Genomic DNA, 22,101 nt, shown 5'->3' with positions numbered 1-22,101 from the left:
CCTAGGCACGAGTGTATATTACCAACGTTTCATATCAAGAGTGGCGATAGTTAAACGTCTAAACGTTATTTATATATTATTTGAATGTTACTTATATATTTTAATAGTTAGGCAACTAAACGCCAAGACATGCGTGCCGATGACTTGATGCTAAGCGTCACTACTACCCGTAAACAGTACCCTTAAACAAAACCTTAAATTATAAAGTATTGTGTGATATTCCACTGCGCTCACCATAAGACATAAGATATTACTACAATGTTTATTCCCAGAGATTGCTTCCGAAGATTTTATTTTTATTAGATGGCGCTACAGATTGCCCCAGTGATTTATATATTTAAAGTAAGACATTCCACTCGACTGAAGTCGTCAACACCTAGTTTCATATAAATCTACTTTAGCTGTTTCGTATCACCGCGTATTTCCGTCTCCGTACCCGCTTATCAAAGCACGGACCAAGCTTTAGTGAAAGCCTTTGATAAGGTATCAGCACATACAATTACAAGTACTGCCGACAGCGCGGAGTCTATATGATAATCTAATAAAAAGCCGGATTACCTTGTTGGGACAATCACTGTTATCTGATAAGGGTGGAGTGTGACAAGCGGCAATCAATCAAAAACATGACAGTTTGGGTTCGAGTTGGGCAGAGTTGGGCTGTATGACTATCGCTCATTGTTAGGCGAAAGGTTCTGGAAGTCTCAGTCTTTAAAAAGGAAAAGAAATTGTGATACCATTAGTAATCAAACATTTCGTCTTATTATGGGCATTACTATATAAGCTATGAATTATAAAATTCTCAATTGTTTTCGCGTGTTAAATTAACTGATATATTTCAAAATACAATATCTTAAATATTTATAGCAGATATATCCCGACAAAATACATTCGGTACTCTCACCACGTGGCCGGCAAATATTTTACACAAAAATATTTTCCTAAAAAAAGTATATTTTACCCCGAGTTCGTTATTAATCTTAATTTTATCAGCGGATGGTTGAAGCCTCAAGGGCTTAGCTAAAAGGCGTCTCGGATACGCATCTCGAGTTGAACTGCGGTTATTATCTCAAAGCGGAAACGGCTTTCCTTTACCGCTGAGAATCTCTGTTTTAAGATGAAGTATCTTGTCTAGTTCTCTTGTTGGCGTTTAGTTGTAATTATAAGGTTGAAGTTACACTCATTTCTTATGTATTATCGCATCAATTGACATAAGTGTAAGGTCACGATAGTTTTATACATACGAGCACGGTAAAATTACCCCACTGTACCTGATTGTATTTGGAGTCCAATAGAATGTCGACTGACGACTGATGATTACCCCTCGGCAGTTGATACAATTATGCCGTCCTGTACACCGGAACGTGACACACTATAACGGGTTTTAACACCTTGTGTACGGTGGTCGCTATCCGGATGGTTATAAAATATAATCACCAGCGATATGCTATAATATGGCAACAGCATTCATTTCTGTGTTACGAATTACATATTTAATTTATAATTAGAAATTTTATTTTTACGCTTAATTTATTGTAAAATTAACTTAATTCACCCCAACCACAGGGTCCATATTCAGCAAGAGTTGCAAAATGATACATCAAACAAATAGTTGCCTCATTTTTCAATCAGTTTTAATGTTTCCCTCTTCACATTATTGCGTAGAAAACAATATGAAAACAAAACAACAACTACCCTGTTCACAAGAATATGCCCTATAGAACAATATTCATATCTGTGAACAATTTGTTACGTCGGGGTAAACACAAAGATACCAATGCTGTTGCAGAACATTGTGATTTCTATCGTACGTTGTTTATAGGCATTTTCCTTATAGCGCTTGGCATTTTCCGGCACTGGAAGTTCATTGCTAAATTAACTTTATAAATAAAAAGATTATTGGAACAAATATGGTGTTAAATAATTTATTTGAATAAAGCAAATAGATTGTGGTGGAATAGGTAATTGTGATGATTCTTGTTTCGTTGTAGGACATCATGAAATGGGTAAGAATCACGCACGCTAATACAACCACTAATCAGAAACATGGTTATGTTTTTACATGCTGCTTGGCTATAGTAATAGACAAAGCGGCAGCAGATGGCCTGTCTTATGAGACATTCGCACACTAAAAACTTACCACCAAGACATGGCTCAAATAGACATTCGCATACTAGGGACCACCAAGAAGATATGTAACGCGTAAATTACGAATGTTGGTATGTACTCTCATGCCACCTTCCCATAGATACTTAGAGGAGAAACGAATGTATCCCTAAATTAGTCTCTCTCTGTGTTACCGTGACTGCGATGTGTAGAACAGCTTCTAAAGTTAAAATATCTGAACGTATAACATTTAGGATATAGATTTCCGACCCACGCACACTAATTGAATTCTTTGTCTTTTATAAAGGTTAAAATAACAGCGGTAATTCATAGATTAATTTCCAATTGCCAAAAGATATGTTTTACTGAGCATTATGAGACTTCGATGTCAAAATAAGAGCAATACTGTGCAGAAGCTTTGTTTTAAAGATTTGCCGTTGCTTTTTGAAAAGTTGTGGCCTAACATCGAGCGAGTGACCTAAACGTGTCATTATTCAATTTTATAGAAAATTACTTGTATGGTTTAATGTTATCACATAATTTGAAGCCTAAACAAATGTGGTGCAACGGCGTCTAGACATTTATCTCGCTGACGGTACCTTTGTTCTCACGCCTTCATCGATCGTTATTTCTAGTACAGTCTACGATAACGAAACGATTTTAGACTAGACTAAATACCGCTAATATTCTAGCCAACATCACCCAACTTTACGAATGATTACACATAATAGTTCTTTTTACAATAGTATTAAAGGCGATCGGTTCTACGCAGTGCGCGCTCGCAAAATGGTGGAGAACCAATCGAAACCGCAACTAATTAAATTTCGACGTAATACATGTTTAAAAAACAATAGTATTGCGTCAAACAATTCAAGTTACATCGGATTCGAGGTAAACAGGTATCGATATCGATGTTTCAATAATAAAAATATGTTTTCAGGAAATACCAGCCATAAACCCAGTTCTAAATCACAATGCGGCCGCGCACGCACCGAACATCCAATAATCACTGACATCTCAAAATAGATTTATTGAAGGTAGATTTAAAAATCGATTGCGGTATCGATAATCGATATAATAAAAATATATTCACCTGAAATTGTTTCACTGCGGCAGACCGTGTGCCGGGAACATGTCTGGCACAACACTCACGGTCACAGGGCGCGGGTGTCAGCGCGGGGTCGGGCGGGACTCGAGAGCTGGCGAGCTGACGAGCGTCTCCGAGCTGGCTCCGAGCGCGACTGCCTCGCCCCGGTCGATATCCCCCCGCCCAACAGGTTAGCGTGCGTGCGCCGACGTGTAAACACTCAAACACTGCCGGTGCATGAACTGCTCTTAATCATAATGCTTTTTAGGTTAAGGATCAGGGTTCGTACCTGAATCTGAACCGTAAATTATGGCTGAGCGAAATTGAGGTGACGAAACGATTTACACACTTGATTAGGATAGGTTAGTTATGCAGCAAGAGCGGGCTGAAGGAGAGGCGTCGCAGCAGAAGGAACGATGAATATTTTGGTTATTCATAATAGTACGTCAAAAATCGCAATAGCATACATCATAGTAAATGAGTCTAAAAAATCTAATTAAATTCATATGTCTATTTCTTAGACACTGTATTACAGAAATATACAAAGAATAATGTGAAATCTTCACATGAAGCGCTTTGACTAATTAAATAGACTTTATAGCTGTATGGGAACGATTCCTTTATCCTTCATGGACAAAAAAATATATAATTGGTTGAATTTCGAACATCGTCCTTCCTAAAAATAATATCCCATAATAATCGTGTAGTTTTTTATTAGGAATAGAATTGCTAAAATGGGTTTAGTATTTTACGTAGGTTTAATAGATCCGAATATTCTAGAAATAAATCCGTAACCACTAAGATAAGTTCAGGCTCTTTTGGTGGGTACTAGGTACCAGGAAGTCATCATCATCAGACACATAAAGTCCACTGCTAAACATAGGCCTCTCCTAATGATTTCAAGACGGATCAGTCGAAGCAGTCTGCATCCAGCCTGTTCCTGCGATCTTTATCGTCGTCTGTCCACCTTGTAAGTAGACTCCGAACGCTGCGCTTGCCGGCAAGCCAGTAAGTACCTACATAACATTCAAAATAATCCAATGAAAGATTTACGCTGGAAAATAAACGTATAAATCAAGAAAATTTGCATAATAAATACACTTCAATACTGTTTACATTTTAATGGAACCCGTTGACAAATTGTACAGTGAATGTCGATTGTTTATCCTCGCGCTGTATCGTCGATGCCCTCTCGTGAATCATTGATATTGAAATGTTTTGCTTTTTGTGGAATGATTAATAATAGTTTAATAGATTATTGAATGATTTTTAATTAATCTATTAGATTTAAATTCTGAATGGTAAAAATAAACATGATGTGTGTTATGTTCGTAGTCACATGTGTAAGTAATACAACAAATTAATAACTTCAACTCGCATATCATCGCATTTTTGTGTTCGTCTTCGTAATTTGTTCTGCTACTTTGGTTGCTTACTGTACATTATCACAAAAAACAACGAGAATACCATGGATGTAGTGGTCAAGCATGTCTGATCATAACTTACAGACTAAGCTTCTGGAGTATAGACGTAGTGTTTAGGCCAATTAAAATTAAAAAACAAATAATTATTACATTTGAGTGATGATTGAAATAGAGTTAAAAAGTTAGTATGAACTGCTCTAAACAGCAATAAAAAAAAAAAACAATTGTAATTTTTTCTCTTTACCATGTACTTTAGTTTCCACCTTAAACTGATGTTGAAAAGAGCAACACCAGAGTTTATTACCCGTTCTTCTCTGGTGAGAACTGCTTTCCGAACTGGTGGTAGAGTTAATATTGACAGAATCTAAATAATGTATAATATTTTACAGGTTTAAATAAATTATTTCGTTTCAAAAAATGGTTTCAACAAATGATGTTCTATGATAAACAATTTATCTTTCAAGTCATATAAAACTAGACAAATAAGAACAAAGTCGAAATTCGTCACCGATGACGTCACGAAATGTAGGTGACCTAAATCCAGACGTATTTTATTATATCTAGACAAATAAAGAGATAGAATATGCGTCCGACGTGTTACTGACGCATATTTTACCCCTTATGCCATACTGATAATGCTAACATAATCAAATAATGATGATTGGAGCTGGGGACATTTATTTGTGGATGTAACACTTCGAAGTAAATATAATCAAAGTAGGTGTTGGTCGAGGCATCAGCCGCTTGTAAAGCCTTTCCCGCTAAATTCACTAAAACATTGTTCGACGTCAGAGTCACTTATTTAGAGGTCCTTTATTTAACTGGGACCATATTATCCATATAAAAATAGCCTATGTGTTATTCTTAGACATGATCTACCCAAATTCTATCCATTACCGTTCAGCTGTTTCTGCAATTACTTTTAACAAACAACCAAACATGTTCATTTAAAATTTCAATTATAATGTTAGTAATACTTCTGTTCAAATAATCTAATATGAAAGATACGGTAAATATGATCGAAACCAGTTCAAAATGTCTACTTTAAAAGAAATAAAATATACTAAAATAGACCAAATACCTACATTATAATGCAGACAATGAGAAGCGGGGCAAAGAACTAACTGAACTTCAACTAAATCCCCTGTAATACGTGATTTAAAAAGCAGATTTGAAAATACACATTAATCTCTAACAACATACATCAAAGTGGAGCGATGCAGCAAACAAATCCATTGTAAAGTTTACTCACTAGCTTTGTATCAAAAATGTAAACTGTGTGTACGTACAAAATGGTCTTAGTGGCGCGGGAAGGGAAATAAAGTGTTTTGTTTGCGTTCATTATGGAAATAATTAACCAGCTGGCATGCTCTTAATCAAGGTGGACGGACGACCTGGCTAAGGTCGCAGGAAGTCGCTGGATGTAGGCCGCTTCCAACAGATCGACGTGGAGATCCTTGGGGGAGGCCTATGTTCAGCAGTGGACTTCCTGTGGCTGAGATGATGATGATGATGATGCTCTTAATATGGCATTTAAGCTGCAAAGCTCAATAAATACTACAAAGAAAATTACAAATGCAATGTATAATACTAAATGGCATCCGCCGCGACCGTTCGGCAGTTGATCACTGGCGGCTTCTAACGCTCTTCACGGTGACATAGTGTAATGACTTCCACGTTTAAAGGCGAGGTTGGATTCATCGACAGAGTTCATTAATGGATTTGATAACATACCAGCATTATATTTATGCTAGCATGATAAAGTGACCCCAGTGCACCTGCTGGTAAGTGGAGTGGGGTCCAGTAGAATGTCGATTGACGAGATGCACAATAATTATGAATCATTCATTTTAGTAATCCTATTGTTAGTAAAGACCTGAGATAAATTTCTAATTTGTTACATATTTAATTCGCGATATTCCATTCCTTTGGCGTAGACTGTCATGTTGATTAATAAAATGACAAATAAGACTGCCTCAGCGGCGTACTTGTACTGCATGCGCGTTACGGTAGCGCTCTGAGTTCCTGGATTCGAATCTCGGATTGGACAAAGCGATATTTGGGTTTTTCTGCTCAGTATCAGCCCGGAGCCGGGAATTTGTGCCCGGTAGGACGATAAGCTCGCACACTATCACATCATGGGACGGAACGCACTTGGCGAAATTGATTGCCCCTCTGTAGTCGACATAATTGTGTCGGCCTGATGAAGCTGAATATACACAGGCTGATCCCGGAAGGCGACACACTTATTTGGGCCACCCCTCGGTGGGGTACCTTTTCCATGTCCCTACAAAAAAAAGACAACTTACATCAAATGCAATGAATAGAATGGGTATATATTTGTTTACGTTTCTGGCAAGTTTGATGAAAACGCTCCATGGTATGATACAATAATTCCGGCTTACAAGAAAAACAAACGTTGACTATTGAACGATCACCCGAATACACAAGATGCTATCAGTTCTTGAAAGTTGTAAATGATGATCTTGATCCAAGAAAAATGGTGCTTAGTGAATAAAGAATTACTTACTATTAGTTTACTGAAAAGGTTTGATTAAGGAAAAAAATGTATGAAGATACTTTTATGAAGGAACAACTTTTTTGTTTTGAAGTATTTATTACACTTTATCATATTTGTTGTTGGTTTTGTTTAATGCCTCAGTCAAGAATTTAACTTATCGAGATATTAAACAACGAAAAAATATTTTTTAATTCGCATTGCTTATTTATTTCATGAATATTTGTTTACGATGTCAATATTACGGAAAACATTTAACCATGAATATGATTTCCAAAAGATTTCTTTTTATTAAAACACACATCACGCCTTTATCCCAGAAGGGGTAGGCAGAGTTGAAATCAAGACGCGTATTTTTCGCCATGTGTGTGTCTGACCCACAATGTGATAAGCATCGAGCCTATGTGTTTATAATATAATATTTTAAGAAAAAACATTTTACTTGTTATACGAATCAAATTTGATACCTTTTGTTACCAAACGTCTCCTTTATACCATTTGTTACCACTCGACTATTGGGTTATAAATTCATTTTATCCTTCAGTAAATTAATGGTTCAACTATTCAATAAAATAGCACAAACTACGACAATTATTTCAGATGTAATTTCCCAACATGCAGATATAATAAATTATTCAGAATAAAGTTCATACAAGGACATTCCCTGAAGCGTAAAATCTAGGTCAAACGAAACTAAGATCTTAAAAATGTTTGAACAAATAAATGTTTTGGCACAGCGACTCGTATAAACTAGCGGGTAATGTAAGTTCTCGTATTGCATCATATCAAGGATTTCCTTCGCTTTCGCGCCAACATTCATACGGTCTCGGATAATCCGCACTTCCAGACTTATTGCCTACTATATGTTGCCCGCGGCTTTGCCCGCGTGGAAAGCCTATTCCGCTACAAAAATTTCCAAAACACTAGCAATCTATAGTGTCACGTGTACGACGCTAGCGCCGTCTATTTTAAATATCTTATTAAAAAAACATAATTTCCCATTGGAGAGAATTACCGGGATAAAAAGTAGTCTTTATGTAAATCCAGGACATGGTTTATCCATATGCCAAATTTCATCCAAAACCGTTCAGCTGTTGCGTTTACTTCTAATAAACATACAAACATTTTTACAAACTTTCGCATTTAATATTAGTAAGATAAGTAAGATAAGACCCATAAGAAAGAACGCAATACATTTAGTAAGTGATTGACAGACATGAACGAATAGTGAAGGGATTTTAGGGAAGACTTCTCATTATTGGGATGTATCAGTAACAAGTTATAAGTGGGACAAAAGATCTGGGGGTCGCCTGATTGTAAGTGGTCACCCCTTCCAATGAGTGCTCACATCATCGAAGTTAGTGTGCCATTGTTGACACCATTTGAGGTAAGAATAAGGATTTGGAATGAAAGATGTATTGCGGTTTTGGGAAACTCACAGACCATACGAAACGCAATATCAAGGCGGCAAAATGTAGATAAAAAGGTTTCATATGACACGATGACACCATAATTGCCGGCATAATTGTGTCGACTGTCGAGGGGTAATTATCTCTCGTCAGTCGTCATTCTATTGGACCTCACTCTCTTACCATCAGATGCTGTGGGGTCACATTGTCGTGCACATACAAAAAAGCAAACCTGATCGAACCGACGCTTACTATAAGTAATCACTGGCACGAATTACTGAAACCCAAAATGTTCATTATTCCACTTGATGCATGTTTCAATTTCCTTTGACGTTTCCAAATGCCACTCAACACTGCGATGGACGCGAATATAACAAGCATTTCTGTTGCTGACAGGTGGGGTCATGCGATATACCAGTTGTGCAAGTCTGATAGTGTATCAGTGGTGAAGGGTCCATACAGCTCGATTCCTACCGGCTTGCCTTTATATAGAAACTAATTATCATTAGAACTAGTTGTAGACCGCATCTATGCATATTAGTATGTATATGTTATGTCGGGTTCCTTTTCGTAACTTCACCTTTCGCCACTGTAGTCTGTTAAACTTTGATAGTGTATTAGCATGCACATTTGGGTTGTTTGAAGATGATTATATACTTAGAACAAAATACGGATAGACACTAGACTGGATCATCAATTGAAAACTTCACTTCAAATATCATAGACTTTTTGTATTGGTTAATATGATGTTGCTAAGGAATTATTTCGCTTTTTCACGGCGATAACACATACCGAAGCGGTAATAGGTTCAATACGATTTATAGAAGCTTTGGAAATTTCATTTTAAGGTTATAGCTTAAGGTCCATTTTTCATACATTTTGTTTCACCTTTAATCTGGGTAACTAAACAAGTATTGACAAGTAAAGAATTTAAATTCACGTCTAGTTAGTGATTAGTTCTCGCAGTTGAAAGAAAAACGTAAAAATAATTAATATGCATGGATATTTCGGCCTTTAATATTTAATACGACGAAATTTTAAAGGCCGAAATATCCATGCATATTAATTATTTTTACGTTTTTCTTTCAACTGCGAGAACTAATCACTAACTAGACGTGAATTTAAATTCTTTACTTGTCAATACTTGTTTAGTTACCCAGATTAAAGGTGAAACAAAATGTATGAAAAATGGACCTTAAGCTATAACCTTAAATAAAGATATTTTTAACTTCGACTATGAAGTTACCTTCTTATTCATAGGGCCATTGTGATTGGCTAATGTTGAGATACAACAATATTAGCCAATCACAATGGCCCTATGTCTACGCACTGCGAAGGCTGCCACGCCATCAGCACTAAGAAACAGACTTGTTATCACAGCTTTACTCCGTCCTTATATAAAAAACGTCTATGAATAAGGGCGTTAATATATATCAAAAGATTTTTTCGACATTGTCATGTTGTGTGCGAATGCAGTTAGATAATTCCTTGTATGTAAAATGAAGCTCTGTTTCACGCAAAATTACAAAGAAATGAAATATCTTTATAAGCATGACTCAACTGATTATTTTGTTGATAAAGATGTGCGTACTTATGAGACATTAAAGAAAAATGTTCAGTAAATGATCGTAGTCTGGAAAAAGATATGGCTTCGTCATATTTTAAAAGGAATTGTGACGAGTTAACGTCAGCATGAGTGTATTACAGAAATTGGTTTCTCAGGTCAATGGAAGACGAAAATTGTGGTGACGACTATTTAAAGGTGTAAAATAGGTAATATGGTCTGTGACGTCACTATGTCCCAATTTATGAGACCGACAACTTTGTTAATGCATAAACATACCTTAGTAATGTTAATACCATAATACTTATTTCGATTATCACACAGTTTTCATATAAAAATATGTGTAACTGTTTAAATCACACACATATAAAACTATAATGTAAATAAAAATCTCGAAGTATAACAATGTAATTTTATTACAATTATGTGTTATGTACTACTTTAATAATAAATGCATATTAAACCCAGACGACTACATTTATTTCACTATTCATTTATTCAACTTAACCTACAAAACATTCAGCAGCAAGCATGTATATTTTTATTCGTAATTTCGTCATCAGCTCTCCTTCTTGGTGAAGAGTGCTGTAAACTTGCCAGCCTCATACGTCGGCATGAAGGGAAGATACGACGTCCACGTCCACCTAAAAATATAAGGTATTTTAGACACGGCTAGGTAGATTACGAAGCAGATTAACTCATAATCCAAAGTGCATTGATTGCTAAAGACATTAGATTAGCAGGAGAAACACCTCTGATACAACCATGACTAACAGGGACAATAGTATCTTTCGATGTTCGTCACAAATAAGCTGGAGTAAATTTTTTTGGGTCCGAAGGTAGACGAGCTAACGTGCCACCTGATGGTTATGTTTGCCGTCGCCTACAGACGTCAGCAAGACGAGGGGACAGCTAAGATGCCGTTTACCGTAAAAAATTGAACCTCGTTTGAAGGAGGATAAGTCATAGCACTGAAGAACATTGTGGAAGGAAGGAGTATTTTCGTATTTTATTAAATTACAGAATGAGTCTTAAATCTAGAATTGAAATATAGCATACTAATATGCTTTGCAGAAATTTTACTGCCGTGAGATAAGTAGCCTGTTTAAGTAACTCTGTATATTTCTTTTCGTAAATAGATATGTTCCGGTTTAAAAGACTTTTCATTAATCATTATGAGCTTCACCATCAGGGTGACAGGTGCAGCGTAAAAATACGTAGATAATGTTTTAATTAACTAACAAAACACCCATCACACCTTTATCCCAGAAGGAGTAGATAGAGATTCAACCAGGGTACCGATTTTTCGCTATATGTGTTTCGTCCCTTGATATTATAGAGGGCGAGTCTATTGCAATATCGGGTACAAATTCCCGACTCCGGGCTGACATAGAGCAGACAAACCCAAATAACACTTTGCCCGAGATTTGCACCCAGGACTCGAGCGCTGTCATACCGCGCAGGCAATACAACTACGCCACAAAGACGGTCACAATTTACTTTACAGTTCATAAGTGTTTGAGAGTTTATGAGGCGATTCTCTTTCTACTTATAATTTTCTAGATTTTAATAAAAATCCTGATCTCTCTTTTTCGACCAATCTCGAAAATGGAGTAATCGGAATAAAGTTTTTAATGTAATACTTAACAAATGTCTTATGTTTACAGGTTTATTCTCGGGATTGAAGACTAAGATTTAGATCGTTTATAATCAAAGATGTAACAAAATTGCATACCTTCTTATGAGACTCATGCCAATAGGGAAGTCATACGTGTCACCATGTTCTGACGCTCCCGCTGCTTCTAATGACATTTCTTTGGCCCAGGCAGCCAGGCCTCTCTCCTCGTCAGTACCTGAAAGGAATATGGCTTGTAAATCTTGACCAGAAATTGAATTACCTCGACGTTTTGTGTCAAATATGAAATTTAGTTCTTGTACTAACAACATAAAGTTTATAACGAAAAAGTAAAAGTGTCGCTACCGAAGCTGGTTTTTTTATTTTTCTGGTCAACCTATAATTACGTAAACATGACCTTGTTGTTTCTCTTAAATGGTATGAATTCTGATTTTTTAATTCCAATTCAGAAACATCAATAATCTTATTTAATATTTTTTCGTTTAGATTTGTTACAAGTTAATTATAGTCGGGGACTAAAATAGGTTAAAACTAATTATTCAGAATCATCACTATTATCCTCAATGAGTGGCAATAATCGTGGCTTCCGTGAGTAAAACAGACTATAGGAACTTATGACAAAACAAAATGAGCACCATTTTCCGGTGTATTGACGTGAACATTTTGCTGTTAGAAAAAGATTCAAATCCTTCTCCAGCAATAGCATTACCTGGTATGAGATTATCCAACAAACACCCCACAACACCTCCCACGAGGATCGAAGTGGACAGCAGAACTTGGAGCACAGCATCGAGTGCATTCACACCGGTCTGTATGACACCGCTGTGGGCCGCCATCCACCGCGTCAGCACCATCGGGAAAAATAAACTGAACCCGATGATGTACAGGTTTCTGGAGCTGTTCAGGTTCACGTACTGGAGAGCTGAGAGACCTGGAAGGGAGGGATCTAGCGTTTGTCTCGTGGCAGTGTCTCGGTGACTTTTCGTTGTTATGGGATACTACCATAAACCTTTTTAAATAAGATTATATCTGAGGATTATATACATCTTTTTTATTTCTTCTTTCCTGCCAGCTCGAGCTGGCTTCTTTGTTTACTTCGTACTCTTTCATTTATTTTAAGTCCAATATAAAATTTCTGTAGTTATAGAAGCGACTTAATTGGAATAATATTAAAATATTCTCATGTTACTTATCGTAAGCGCAACTACATTCGCCTACGTGATGAATAAATCATTTTATTTTAATATAATAATCTTATGTGTAAAAATAAATGCGTGTGATATGTTCTCTATGGATTATAAAACGGGATGGAGCGATTTGAATGAGATTTTTAAGTAATATTCAGATTAGCCTAGAAGATGATCCTGTGAAGTTTGGTATCGATCTAACTAATAAAAGCCTTGCAAGTCGCTAGCTAAATAATTACATTCTACAACTAATAATACCTTTCAAATCACTGTACGAAGTCATATTACATACAAGCGATCGTTTATGCGAAGGCAATTACGTTCTACGGAACTAAAACAATATGTTCGAATTGTATGTAGTATGTACCTACTTACACGCATATAAATATTATGTTGCTAATGTAAATAGCAAAATGCATTTATAAATAGAAAGAGATTTTTTAATGTAGAAGTGTGACAGGCGTGTATCGGAATATCAGTGGTGTAAAATGTGTCATCGTGTCGCGCCTCGAATTTATTGGAACACGACACCTGATAAACCATTTATGCTGAAGCTGTATTGAAGCCATCACGGAACGCATATCTATAAAGTGCATAAGGCCGCACGTTCATTTTATCTCATTCTGCCGATATTCACCTCCATTTGCATATTCACATTGTAGCCAGTGTAACTACTGGACATAATGAGGCTTAACATCTCAAGACTCAGGATGGCGAGCGCAGTGGTATACCAAACAGTACTATGTTATTCCAAGTGTAGGATGATGTTTCTACTGTTTATAGGCGGTCGTATCGCTGACGCTTAGCTCGTCTCGTCATTCAATAATAAATATATATAATTGAATGACGTGACGAGCTAGCCCGCTAGCCTAATGGTAAGTGATTTTGATCATCAGCGCATGAGCGCATTGGCTACTCTCTATATCTATGGATTAGACGGCTTGCACTCATGCAGTCGTCTTGTTGAATTACATAAGTATTTTTTTGATCCTGCCTGTTACCCCTCTTGACATAATCTGTAGCTACACCAATGCTTATACGTACCAATTCTATCAATCTAACAATAAAAAAATGTAACTCACCAAAAGCGGAGATCATTCCGAACATGACGCAGAACAGTCCGCCCACGATGGGCTGCGGGATGATAATGAACACCGCGCCCAGTTTGCCCACCACGCCCTGCAGGACCATCAGCGCCGCCGCCCACTGCACCACGCGACGGGACCCAACCTGATCCATACCACCGGTTATGTTAGTTCAGCGTGAAGTCTTTAGTAAATGGATTGCTTGTGGAAGAGTTTTAGATATATTTGAACCGACTTCAAAAAAGAGTAGGTTCTTAATTTTAGGCGTATTCTTTTACATGTCTGTAAATGGAAAAGGCTTGAAGCTAATTACAATATTAGACTTACACTAAATACAATATTCGAATATACAAGAACCTGTGTAGTAATCCATCGATTTTTCTATTTTTATTATTATTGTGTCACATAGTTTTGTTATGTTTTTTTTTCATTAATCACCAAAACAATGTACCCCGAAACATGGCAATTGATAAATCGTAATAATATTGATCAGTCTAGCTAAGTGCCATGGTTTGAGGAATATTGTAGTTAGTGTAATTGTTAGTTAGTATGAATTTGAACTGAAAATTCTATGACGAAGGTTTAATAACGAGTGTCATGCAGGGCTCAGTAATCCGATTAAGTAAGACGGCTACTAGATACTCATATTAGCAAGCTCCCCCCTTAATTTAATAGTTGGTCTTACCTTAGTAACACCAATGGCTCCGACGTTTTCTCCGAAGGTGTTGGTCCCGTTGCCGGAGCCCCAGAGTCCAGCGAGGACCGTGCCCAGGCCCTCTGTGCCGAGTCCGCGGTTGATAGCGTGAAGCGGAGGAGGGGGAGCGGCTGGAAAAAATTGGCAGTTATATTGACAGTAACAAGGACGAGAATGCTATGTCAGGATTTATTTTTGAATTCCATACTCAATGCTCTAGAGTTATTATGTTGATGTGATAATATTGACTTTATAAGATCCTACACAATCTACGAAGTAAGTAATCATTTTGTATAAATCTTTAAAAAACTATACAAAAATGCAGATACGATTTAAAAACACGCTCAAGAGATATATTGTAGCATGGCAAAGTAAACTCACTGCTCCTAGCAATAAGTATTAAACACATTGCGTTCAAAATAAAGTCGTCTGTCTAGTAAAGGGACATTGCGTTCTTCGTCGGTCGCCAGAATTATGTGTCTACCAAAACTAGACTATAGGTATACGATAAATAAGTTTACTTTAGCTAAAACCGCGTTATGTTAAGTTTTAAATCGTAAGAACAACCCTTTCTTAAAAAAGTTATGTAAATTACGTACTTGTATAAAGTATTCAAATAGATATAGAAACAATACCAAACAGTACTGCGGCTTCCGACAAGCGAAACAAGCCTTTATTCTTAAAACATCGAGTATACTTTGATAAATATTTTCTATATTTTGACTTCCCAGAATACATACTAGACAATGAATGTAAAAGATATTTCTGAGCAGCCAGTCTGTCTGCATTATAACTAATCCCGTTTAACCGAATCAATACTAGTCCCGTATGTTACTAGGGTTACAGAAATAACACTGCGGTGGATTTTCTGCATCGCGCCACTACTGGATTATTAATTTGGGAATATATAAGATAATGAGACGCTCCTAACAGTCCAGCCGGAAAATGATTAGTGGGCCCTAAGGTCAGCAGTAGACTTCATGTGGTTGATGATGAAGAAAAATAGTTAAATAATATTCTATTTAGGTACATATTAATATGTGAAGCAAAATCTTTGTGCCCCTTTTAAAGCACATTGCGCGCACGGAGGTGAGCGAAATTTAGCATAATTAAAGTTCATAAGGAGGAGTGTAAAATATACAGTTTATGTATAATATGTGTTACAAATATATTAAATTCGGCAGTCGCCTTTTGACTGACTACTGGGCGAACCACTAGTAATTATTGGAAGACAACGTACTAGTTAAACCTGCGGTACTAGGAGCACATGAATGAATAGGTAACGTAGAGCACTAAGAATGAGGCTGTAAAACGAGACATCATTGAAAGCCACCGAACGACTTGTTTTTAACCGACTTAAAAAAAAGAGAAGATTATCAATTCGTCGTGCATTTTTTTGCTAATTTGTCATTGGGTCTTCACAAATAGGATACTGAGGACCCGCTCAGTTATCATTGTAGTTAAAGTTTAAATAAGATTTACTGTACACATTGTTGGCTTATTACAAATTAATGATACATTGTTACGGAGACATTTATTTGGTCCCAGCGTTTGGTCCGCACATTAGTGGAAGTTTTGTGGTGAGTCTTTCATAATATCTGAAGCATACTGCACAAATTTTTTTATAGGGTCTGGATGTCATATTATTATTTGTTTACTAGCTTCCGCCCGCAGCTCCGCCCGCGTGGATTTCGGACCTCAAAAATGGAGGAGGTGCTCAATTTGTCGGAATGTTTTTTTACTGTATGGTGGTATGTCCTCTAATATTATAGGCAAACCTATGACGATTTCGGTATTTTATATAGCATAGCTGTTGATCGGGAGTTACACGTGTTATTGTAAGTCAACCATAAAAGATAGACATATGCTGTCGTGGGATATTTTTTATATAATTTTAAGGAGAACATTTCCGTCATACATGATTTCTGTGTAGCTTTAACCATTAAGGTTGCACACGCGACGGAAGCTTAAAAAATGGAGTAACTTCTCCTGTTTTCCTAACATTTCTCTTCACTGCTCTGCTCCTATTAATTGTAGCGTGATGAAAAGTATAGTATAACCAGCTCAGGAGTATAAAAAATAATTGTACCTAGTTTCGTTAAAATCCGTCGAGTAATTTTTGTTTCTATAACGGTTATACAGACAGACAGACATATAAAAATTTTACTAATTGCATTTTTGGCATCAGCATCGATCCCTAATCACCCCCTGGTAGTTATTTTGGAAATATATTTCATGTACAGAATTGACCTCTCTACAGATTTATTATAAGTATAGATAACTAGCTCTTGCTAAGACGCGATTGCTTTTCGCCTCAAATTAAAATCCTATTGTATTTGAAGACTATTTAGCATTCCATCATGACTACCAATAGGTTCATATTTTAGAAGTGTTTCAATAGTTTGTTCGCCTCTTCAGGGAAACTCGCAAACATTTTTCACACACACACACGCACACGCACAAACACATAACTCATAAGTAGACCATATTTTTTATATATTTTTGTTTTGTTTTTGTATATTTTAATTTAGAACCTTTATTTGATTATAATATTTAAAGTTTCTGTTTAGTGTAACCTAAGTTCCTCTAAAGGAAGGGCGTTGATAGCTGTAACACAGTTTTAACTACAGCAGCTATCATCGTTTACTTTTGTTATTGTAGTTTTTAAAAATGGTTCACAATAAAGATTAATTTAGATTAATTTAATTTAATTTCCTGCGCATTATGTAGAGGGGGTGACTGACCGCACATCCTGGCAGTGGTGGGGTAGTAGCTGATGGACTCGACGGTGCAGGCGAGGACGCCTGCCAGCATGCCCAGAACGCCTGCCACGCTCACTGTCGGCGCGCCCCATTGCCCTGCACAAAATGATTACTTTGGTTATGATTGGCAATTTAAAATATTCCTTCCTTTTTTGGATTGCCTACAACTAATTTAAAACCTATCGATTGATGGTTCTGGTTATACGAAAAAATGATTAAGAAATAAAGTTAAGGCTGTGTTACAAGCGAATTTATTCTTGACTGGGTTGATATTTATCCAAGATGTGACAGTAGACTCGCCTTTTATTGGCTTGGCTTACCAGGCACGAGTTAACAAGGGTGTTTTTTCAAATAAAAAACTCAAAATTTTTTTACCAATCCAGAAATGAACGTAAATTTTTCAGCCTAAACATCTCTTTCAATCTGCTAAATATAATACAAACGTGAATTTATAGCATACTCCTTACCCCAACTGTAGTGCCAATATTATATTAATTCTACGCACCTGGATAAGGGACTCTGAACCACGGCGCATCCTCGATGATGTTGACCTTGAGGTCTGTCCTGGCGGGGTGTCCCGGGGGGAACACTCCCGTGGCGGTCAGTATGCCGCACACAGCCCACATTATCATTATTGTGAGGAGCACCTGCACATTATACTTCCATTAAGACGTGTTGACAATATTGATTTTGAAACGAAAAGTCTCGAAGATTTTTTAACGATTAGTACATAAGTTTATACGATTTGTGAAATATTTAGGTTAATTGTAAACGCAATCGTAAATATTGCGTAATATCAAAAGGTAATATTAAATGCATGTTAAAATCAATCATTAAATAAATTTTACCGGGAACAGCTTGAAGAGTGGGAACCAAATTACTGTGCACCCCCTGCCTTTCTTGTACGCAAGCGTCGGAATATTCACGTTGGTCATGCACTGGGAGAATATCGTCAACAGAGTGAATGTACTGAAACAAAAGATCCCGTTTAATTCCTAGGTTTACTATATTTATACTATGCTGGCTTTTGGCAGCCCAAATATCATTTTAAAAGCATTATTGCACATAATGCGAAGGGCGTTGTATGATTTTTGAAAATTGATATTACTATTATGTCAAAAATGATTTTACAAAGCGATAAGACTATCAATTCGCTCGTCTGAATTAGGGGCAATTACTCCCAATAATACTTGTGACACTAATTACCCTCCTATATAATTACTAACACAATTGTTGCAAACTACTAAGTATAAGCTGCCAGAAATATGCAATGTCGTGATACCTATCTTGATTACCCTGGCATATAAGATATTAGACGCTGTCTTTACATCGTAAAGGTCATCAAAATGTAATTTTATAAGAAGTAGGTGAACAGCGTAGGGAAGGAACGAACCCTTCGCGGGATACATTGTAATTTGAAACGTATTTCATAATGGAGGTCGCTGTTGTAAGCTAGACATTAGAAACGACACAAGCCATAAGCGAAATGTTTTTATTACACTGCTCTTTTATATGCCATTGTCCCACTGAGTAGAACTTAATAAAGATATTACTATAGTTTTTAAACTTCTGAATGGATCGATGAAATTTTAAGTAATATATACTGACCAAACTGTTAATTAATTAGAAAGGTTTATTGAAATAAAACGGTCACGGGCGACCATGAAGGCTGCAAGTCAGAAGAAAATTATAATATAAAAAACCGCGACAATTTCCGAAAAATGTTTTATATCAATATTTAATATTCGCGTAAACATAAAATATCGTCATGAAAGTTATATCCTGAAGAAGTGTCCAGTTGAACATTTATGTCACAAAAAATGTATATTGGACGAATTGCACGCCGATTCGAACTTTAAACTAATCTTGCATCTCTTTCAATTGTTATTACACAGTCTTACTTATAAACTTGTTTTAGGGTTAAGGGGTAGTTAAGAATTGCTTAAATAGCTGTAAAAACATCACCGGTTCCTAGTTTAAACCTTATTAAGAGGCAAGATGGCGGGTTTTGACTTACAGCTGATCGAGTAAATTTGTGTGTTTAACATAGCTTTGCGAAATTGTTATAAGTAAGACTGATAATGTCAGCCTGTAATCCTCCACAATCTTGTCCCTTAAGCAGTCCCCGATACAATTTCAATGTAGCTTTAAAAACAAGAGAGCAGCGTCGAGCGTCGCCGTGGCGCCACTACAGCGCTAGCAACGTCTGCGCTTATAATGAACACTCAACCATCTAATTATGTTGGATATGGGTCATGCAAGGCATTAATTTCTACAAGGGCTGCGGATTTATTCACAGGAAAAATCATCAGTTTGAATACGGTGATAGACTAGTAATATCCAAAACCGATATGAACTAATAATACCTTACTGTTGGATTTGGTAGCTGGTTAACCTCTATTTATTTTCGTTGACTCACTATAAATGTTATATGACTTTATTTTTAGGCCAGGTCAAAAGTACCCGGAACCGGCGGGAATGCATGAAAAGATTAATGAAGATGGAGGAAGCGCGAGAAGTATGCCAGAATCGTGCAAAGTGGCAATCCATAGTCTCTGCCTACCCCTATGGGATAGAAGCGTGATACTATGTACATATGTATGTATGACTTTATTATGGCAAAATATTTTATGCGGCTTCCTCTTAAATGGCTCTACAAGGACATATCTTAAATAACCGTTAAAAAGCTAAATTCTTGTCAAAGACGAAATTGTCTTTAATAACACAGACAGTTTCATAAAGCCTCAATCAGACGATGACCCGCGGTCGGAACTAGTTTCTACGTGTTTCGCAAATAAAGTAGGACTTTAATCAATTTAATCGATACCAGGAAATAACCAGAAAACAATTAAACTTTAAATGGAACCGAGTGATTTAATTCCAAACAGATAGCCACAAATCTCGTTTGCGAATGCACAAACAGTTACAAACTTCGCATAATGTTCCCACAGAGCGTCCCGGCTCACTCTATTTAGGTTGCTTTGATCTCATCCAGTTCGCCATTTTGTAATCAAACGCCATTACATCGTGTTGGACGTTGGATTTTTAAAACTTCAAAAAAGGAACGCGTAAACGGCTGTTAATTAGCCTGTTGTTAATGTCGAAAGTTGGTTTTCTGGCTTTGATAGAAGTTTCCTTTGCTTTGAATTTTTTTTTAAGTTGAAGGTTGAGGCTTATTTGGTATTTTGTATATAGCGGAAATCTACTTTTCTATTAGATACTATAAGGCATAACACTATGTTAAAGTTATTAAAATAAAAGTGATTTTTCATTAAATTATAATGTATGTACCTATTTACTTTCGGCGCGAAATTTCGACTAACTAAGAAAGCGTGGATAGGAGATAAGACAGCCAAAAATACATAATATCTATGTATCTTACCATATATAGGTTATTTTGTAATTCCCGCGACGTTTTCACGACTACCTCAGTAAATATATTTGATGTTCTCGCGAGCTTGTCCTACTAAATCATCCGATATTGATATTTACTACACATATTGCTACGCGTGGAACCCGCAGTAGTAGGCAGAGACAAAAGCATTACAAATTTCCATATCACGCATATGGTATGAATTGTGAGATAAGAATAATAATATAGGCTGTGTTTTGTATACTATATCACTGTTGGGTGCGTCTCTTCTTTATTAATAAGAACGCTCCTTCTGTCTACGTTGTTTATTACACATTGGAAAATTTCCCAAAGACGCGGATGTGCATGTTGACAAAGATTTTCTTTAGCGTTGAAGCGCACGAATAACTTTGTTCAACCAACCCAGGGACTGCAGTGGAACCTGCCAATCACGTCCCGCGTATGCTCCATATCAATAACATATCGCTATAATATAATCTAACTCATTTAATTCCTAAGTTTCCCTGGCTCTTCATTTGTAACTATTATACTAAGTTTTAAAAATTATAATGTCAATTTTAAACTCAACTATATCCACTCTATCTTACTTCGTGGATTCAATGTACAATGACCCTGCTTAATGTGCAAATAAGTTCATTAAAACACAAAAATCACACGACATGAACTATTAATAACTGCTCTTGTACATGACACCGGTACCGGGATGCAGATTGAATCGATAGCGGACTTGTTGCACGGGGGTCGGCCCCACCCGCCCCGCCCCGTGACCCCACGAGTCCCGGGAGACATCACTTACGTATTACCTGGGTTTTACAGCTTTATGAATAAATTATGCGCGGTGGGAAGGACAGAATATGGACTTTTAATGATGGGCGGAATTTTTTTATATAAATAAATGATAGTCGAGTAAGACGCTCGCTTGATGATAAGCGTCATGAGTGCTCATAAAAAGAAGCAACAACAACTAGGGCCGTGTTTGTATATGCAACTTAGTTCCGCTTTGAAGTGTGATAGTAGCTGGGACGCTCTCAAATTAAAGTCAGCATCCTAAGGTCATCGCTATTTAGTAAAACCTTATTGACATTAGTAATGATATCTATACTAGGCGCAACCCTAGTAGAGTATGGAACGGACTGCCGAGATGAATTTCCGCAACCTGAAGGCAGTCATTCCTGACCTTTGTAAAAATTATGTGTGTATTCTTTGTGAATTATTGCTTGCTTTAACGGTGAAGGAAAACATCGTGAGGAAACCTGCAT

At 36.7% G+C, this 22,101-nt stretch overlaps 2 protein-coding genes across 5 annotated transcripts in view; both read right to left on the bottom strand.

The window, feature by feature from the left end:
* The window catches only part of LOC115453077, a 58,835-nt gene extending 55,450 nt beyond the window's left edge, over nt 1-3,385 (bottom strand). For 2 of the 3 annotated variants that reach the window (XM_037437825.1, XM_037437826.1), the window contains exon 1: nt 3,197-3,364. The gene's annotated coding sequence lies outside the window, so the exon portion shown is untranslated. Of the gene's footprint in view, nt 1-3,196 lie in introns of all 3 variants that reach the window. The other variant, XM_037437824.1, reaches the window with a different exon arrangement.
* A 7,117-nt stretch (nt 3,386-10,502) lies between these two features.
* LOC115449462 (solute carrier family 23 member 2) overlaps nt 10,503-22,101 on the bottom strand; it is a 32,663-nt gene continuing 21,064 nt past the window's right edge. For both annotated transcript variants that reach the window (XM_030177295.2, XM_030177296.2), the window contains 8 exons: nt 18,318-18,438; nt 17,975-18,116; nt 17,452-17,565; nt 14,699-14,838; nt 14,011-14,158; nt 12,451-12,672; nt 11,841-11,958; nt 10,503-10,749 (listed from right to left, as the gene is read on the bottom strand). In XM_030177295.2, the coding sequence (XP_030033155.1) occupies nt 10,665-10,749; nt 11,841-11,958; nt 12,451-12,672; nt 14,011-14,158; nt 14,699-14,838; nt 17,452-17,565; nt 17,975-18,116; nt 18,318-18,438 (1,090 nt within the window). In that variant the 3' untranslated portion in view covers nt 10,503-10,664. The remainder of the gene's footprint in view (nt 10,750-11,840; nt 11,959-12,450; nt 12,673-14,010; nt 14,159-14,698; nt 14,839-17,451; nt 17,566-17,974; nt 18,117-18,317; nt 18,439-22,101) is intronic.

Source organism: Manduca sexta, chromosome 12 (genome assembly GCF_014839805.1).
Source record: "Manduca sexta isolate Smith_Timp_Sample1 chromosome 12, JHU_Msex_v1.0, whole genome shotgun sequence".
Lineage (NCBI taxonomy): Eukaryota > Metazoa > Arthropoda > Insecta > Lepidoptera > Sphingidae > Manduca > Manduca sexta.
Note: the sequence above shows the minus strand (reverse complement) of the source record. Positions and strands in the feature narration are given on the sequence as shown.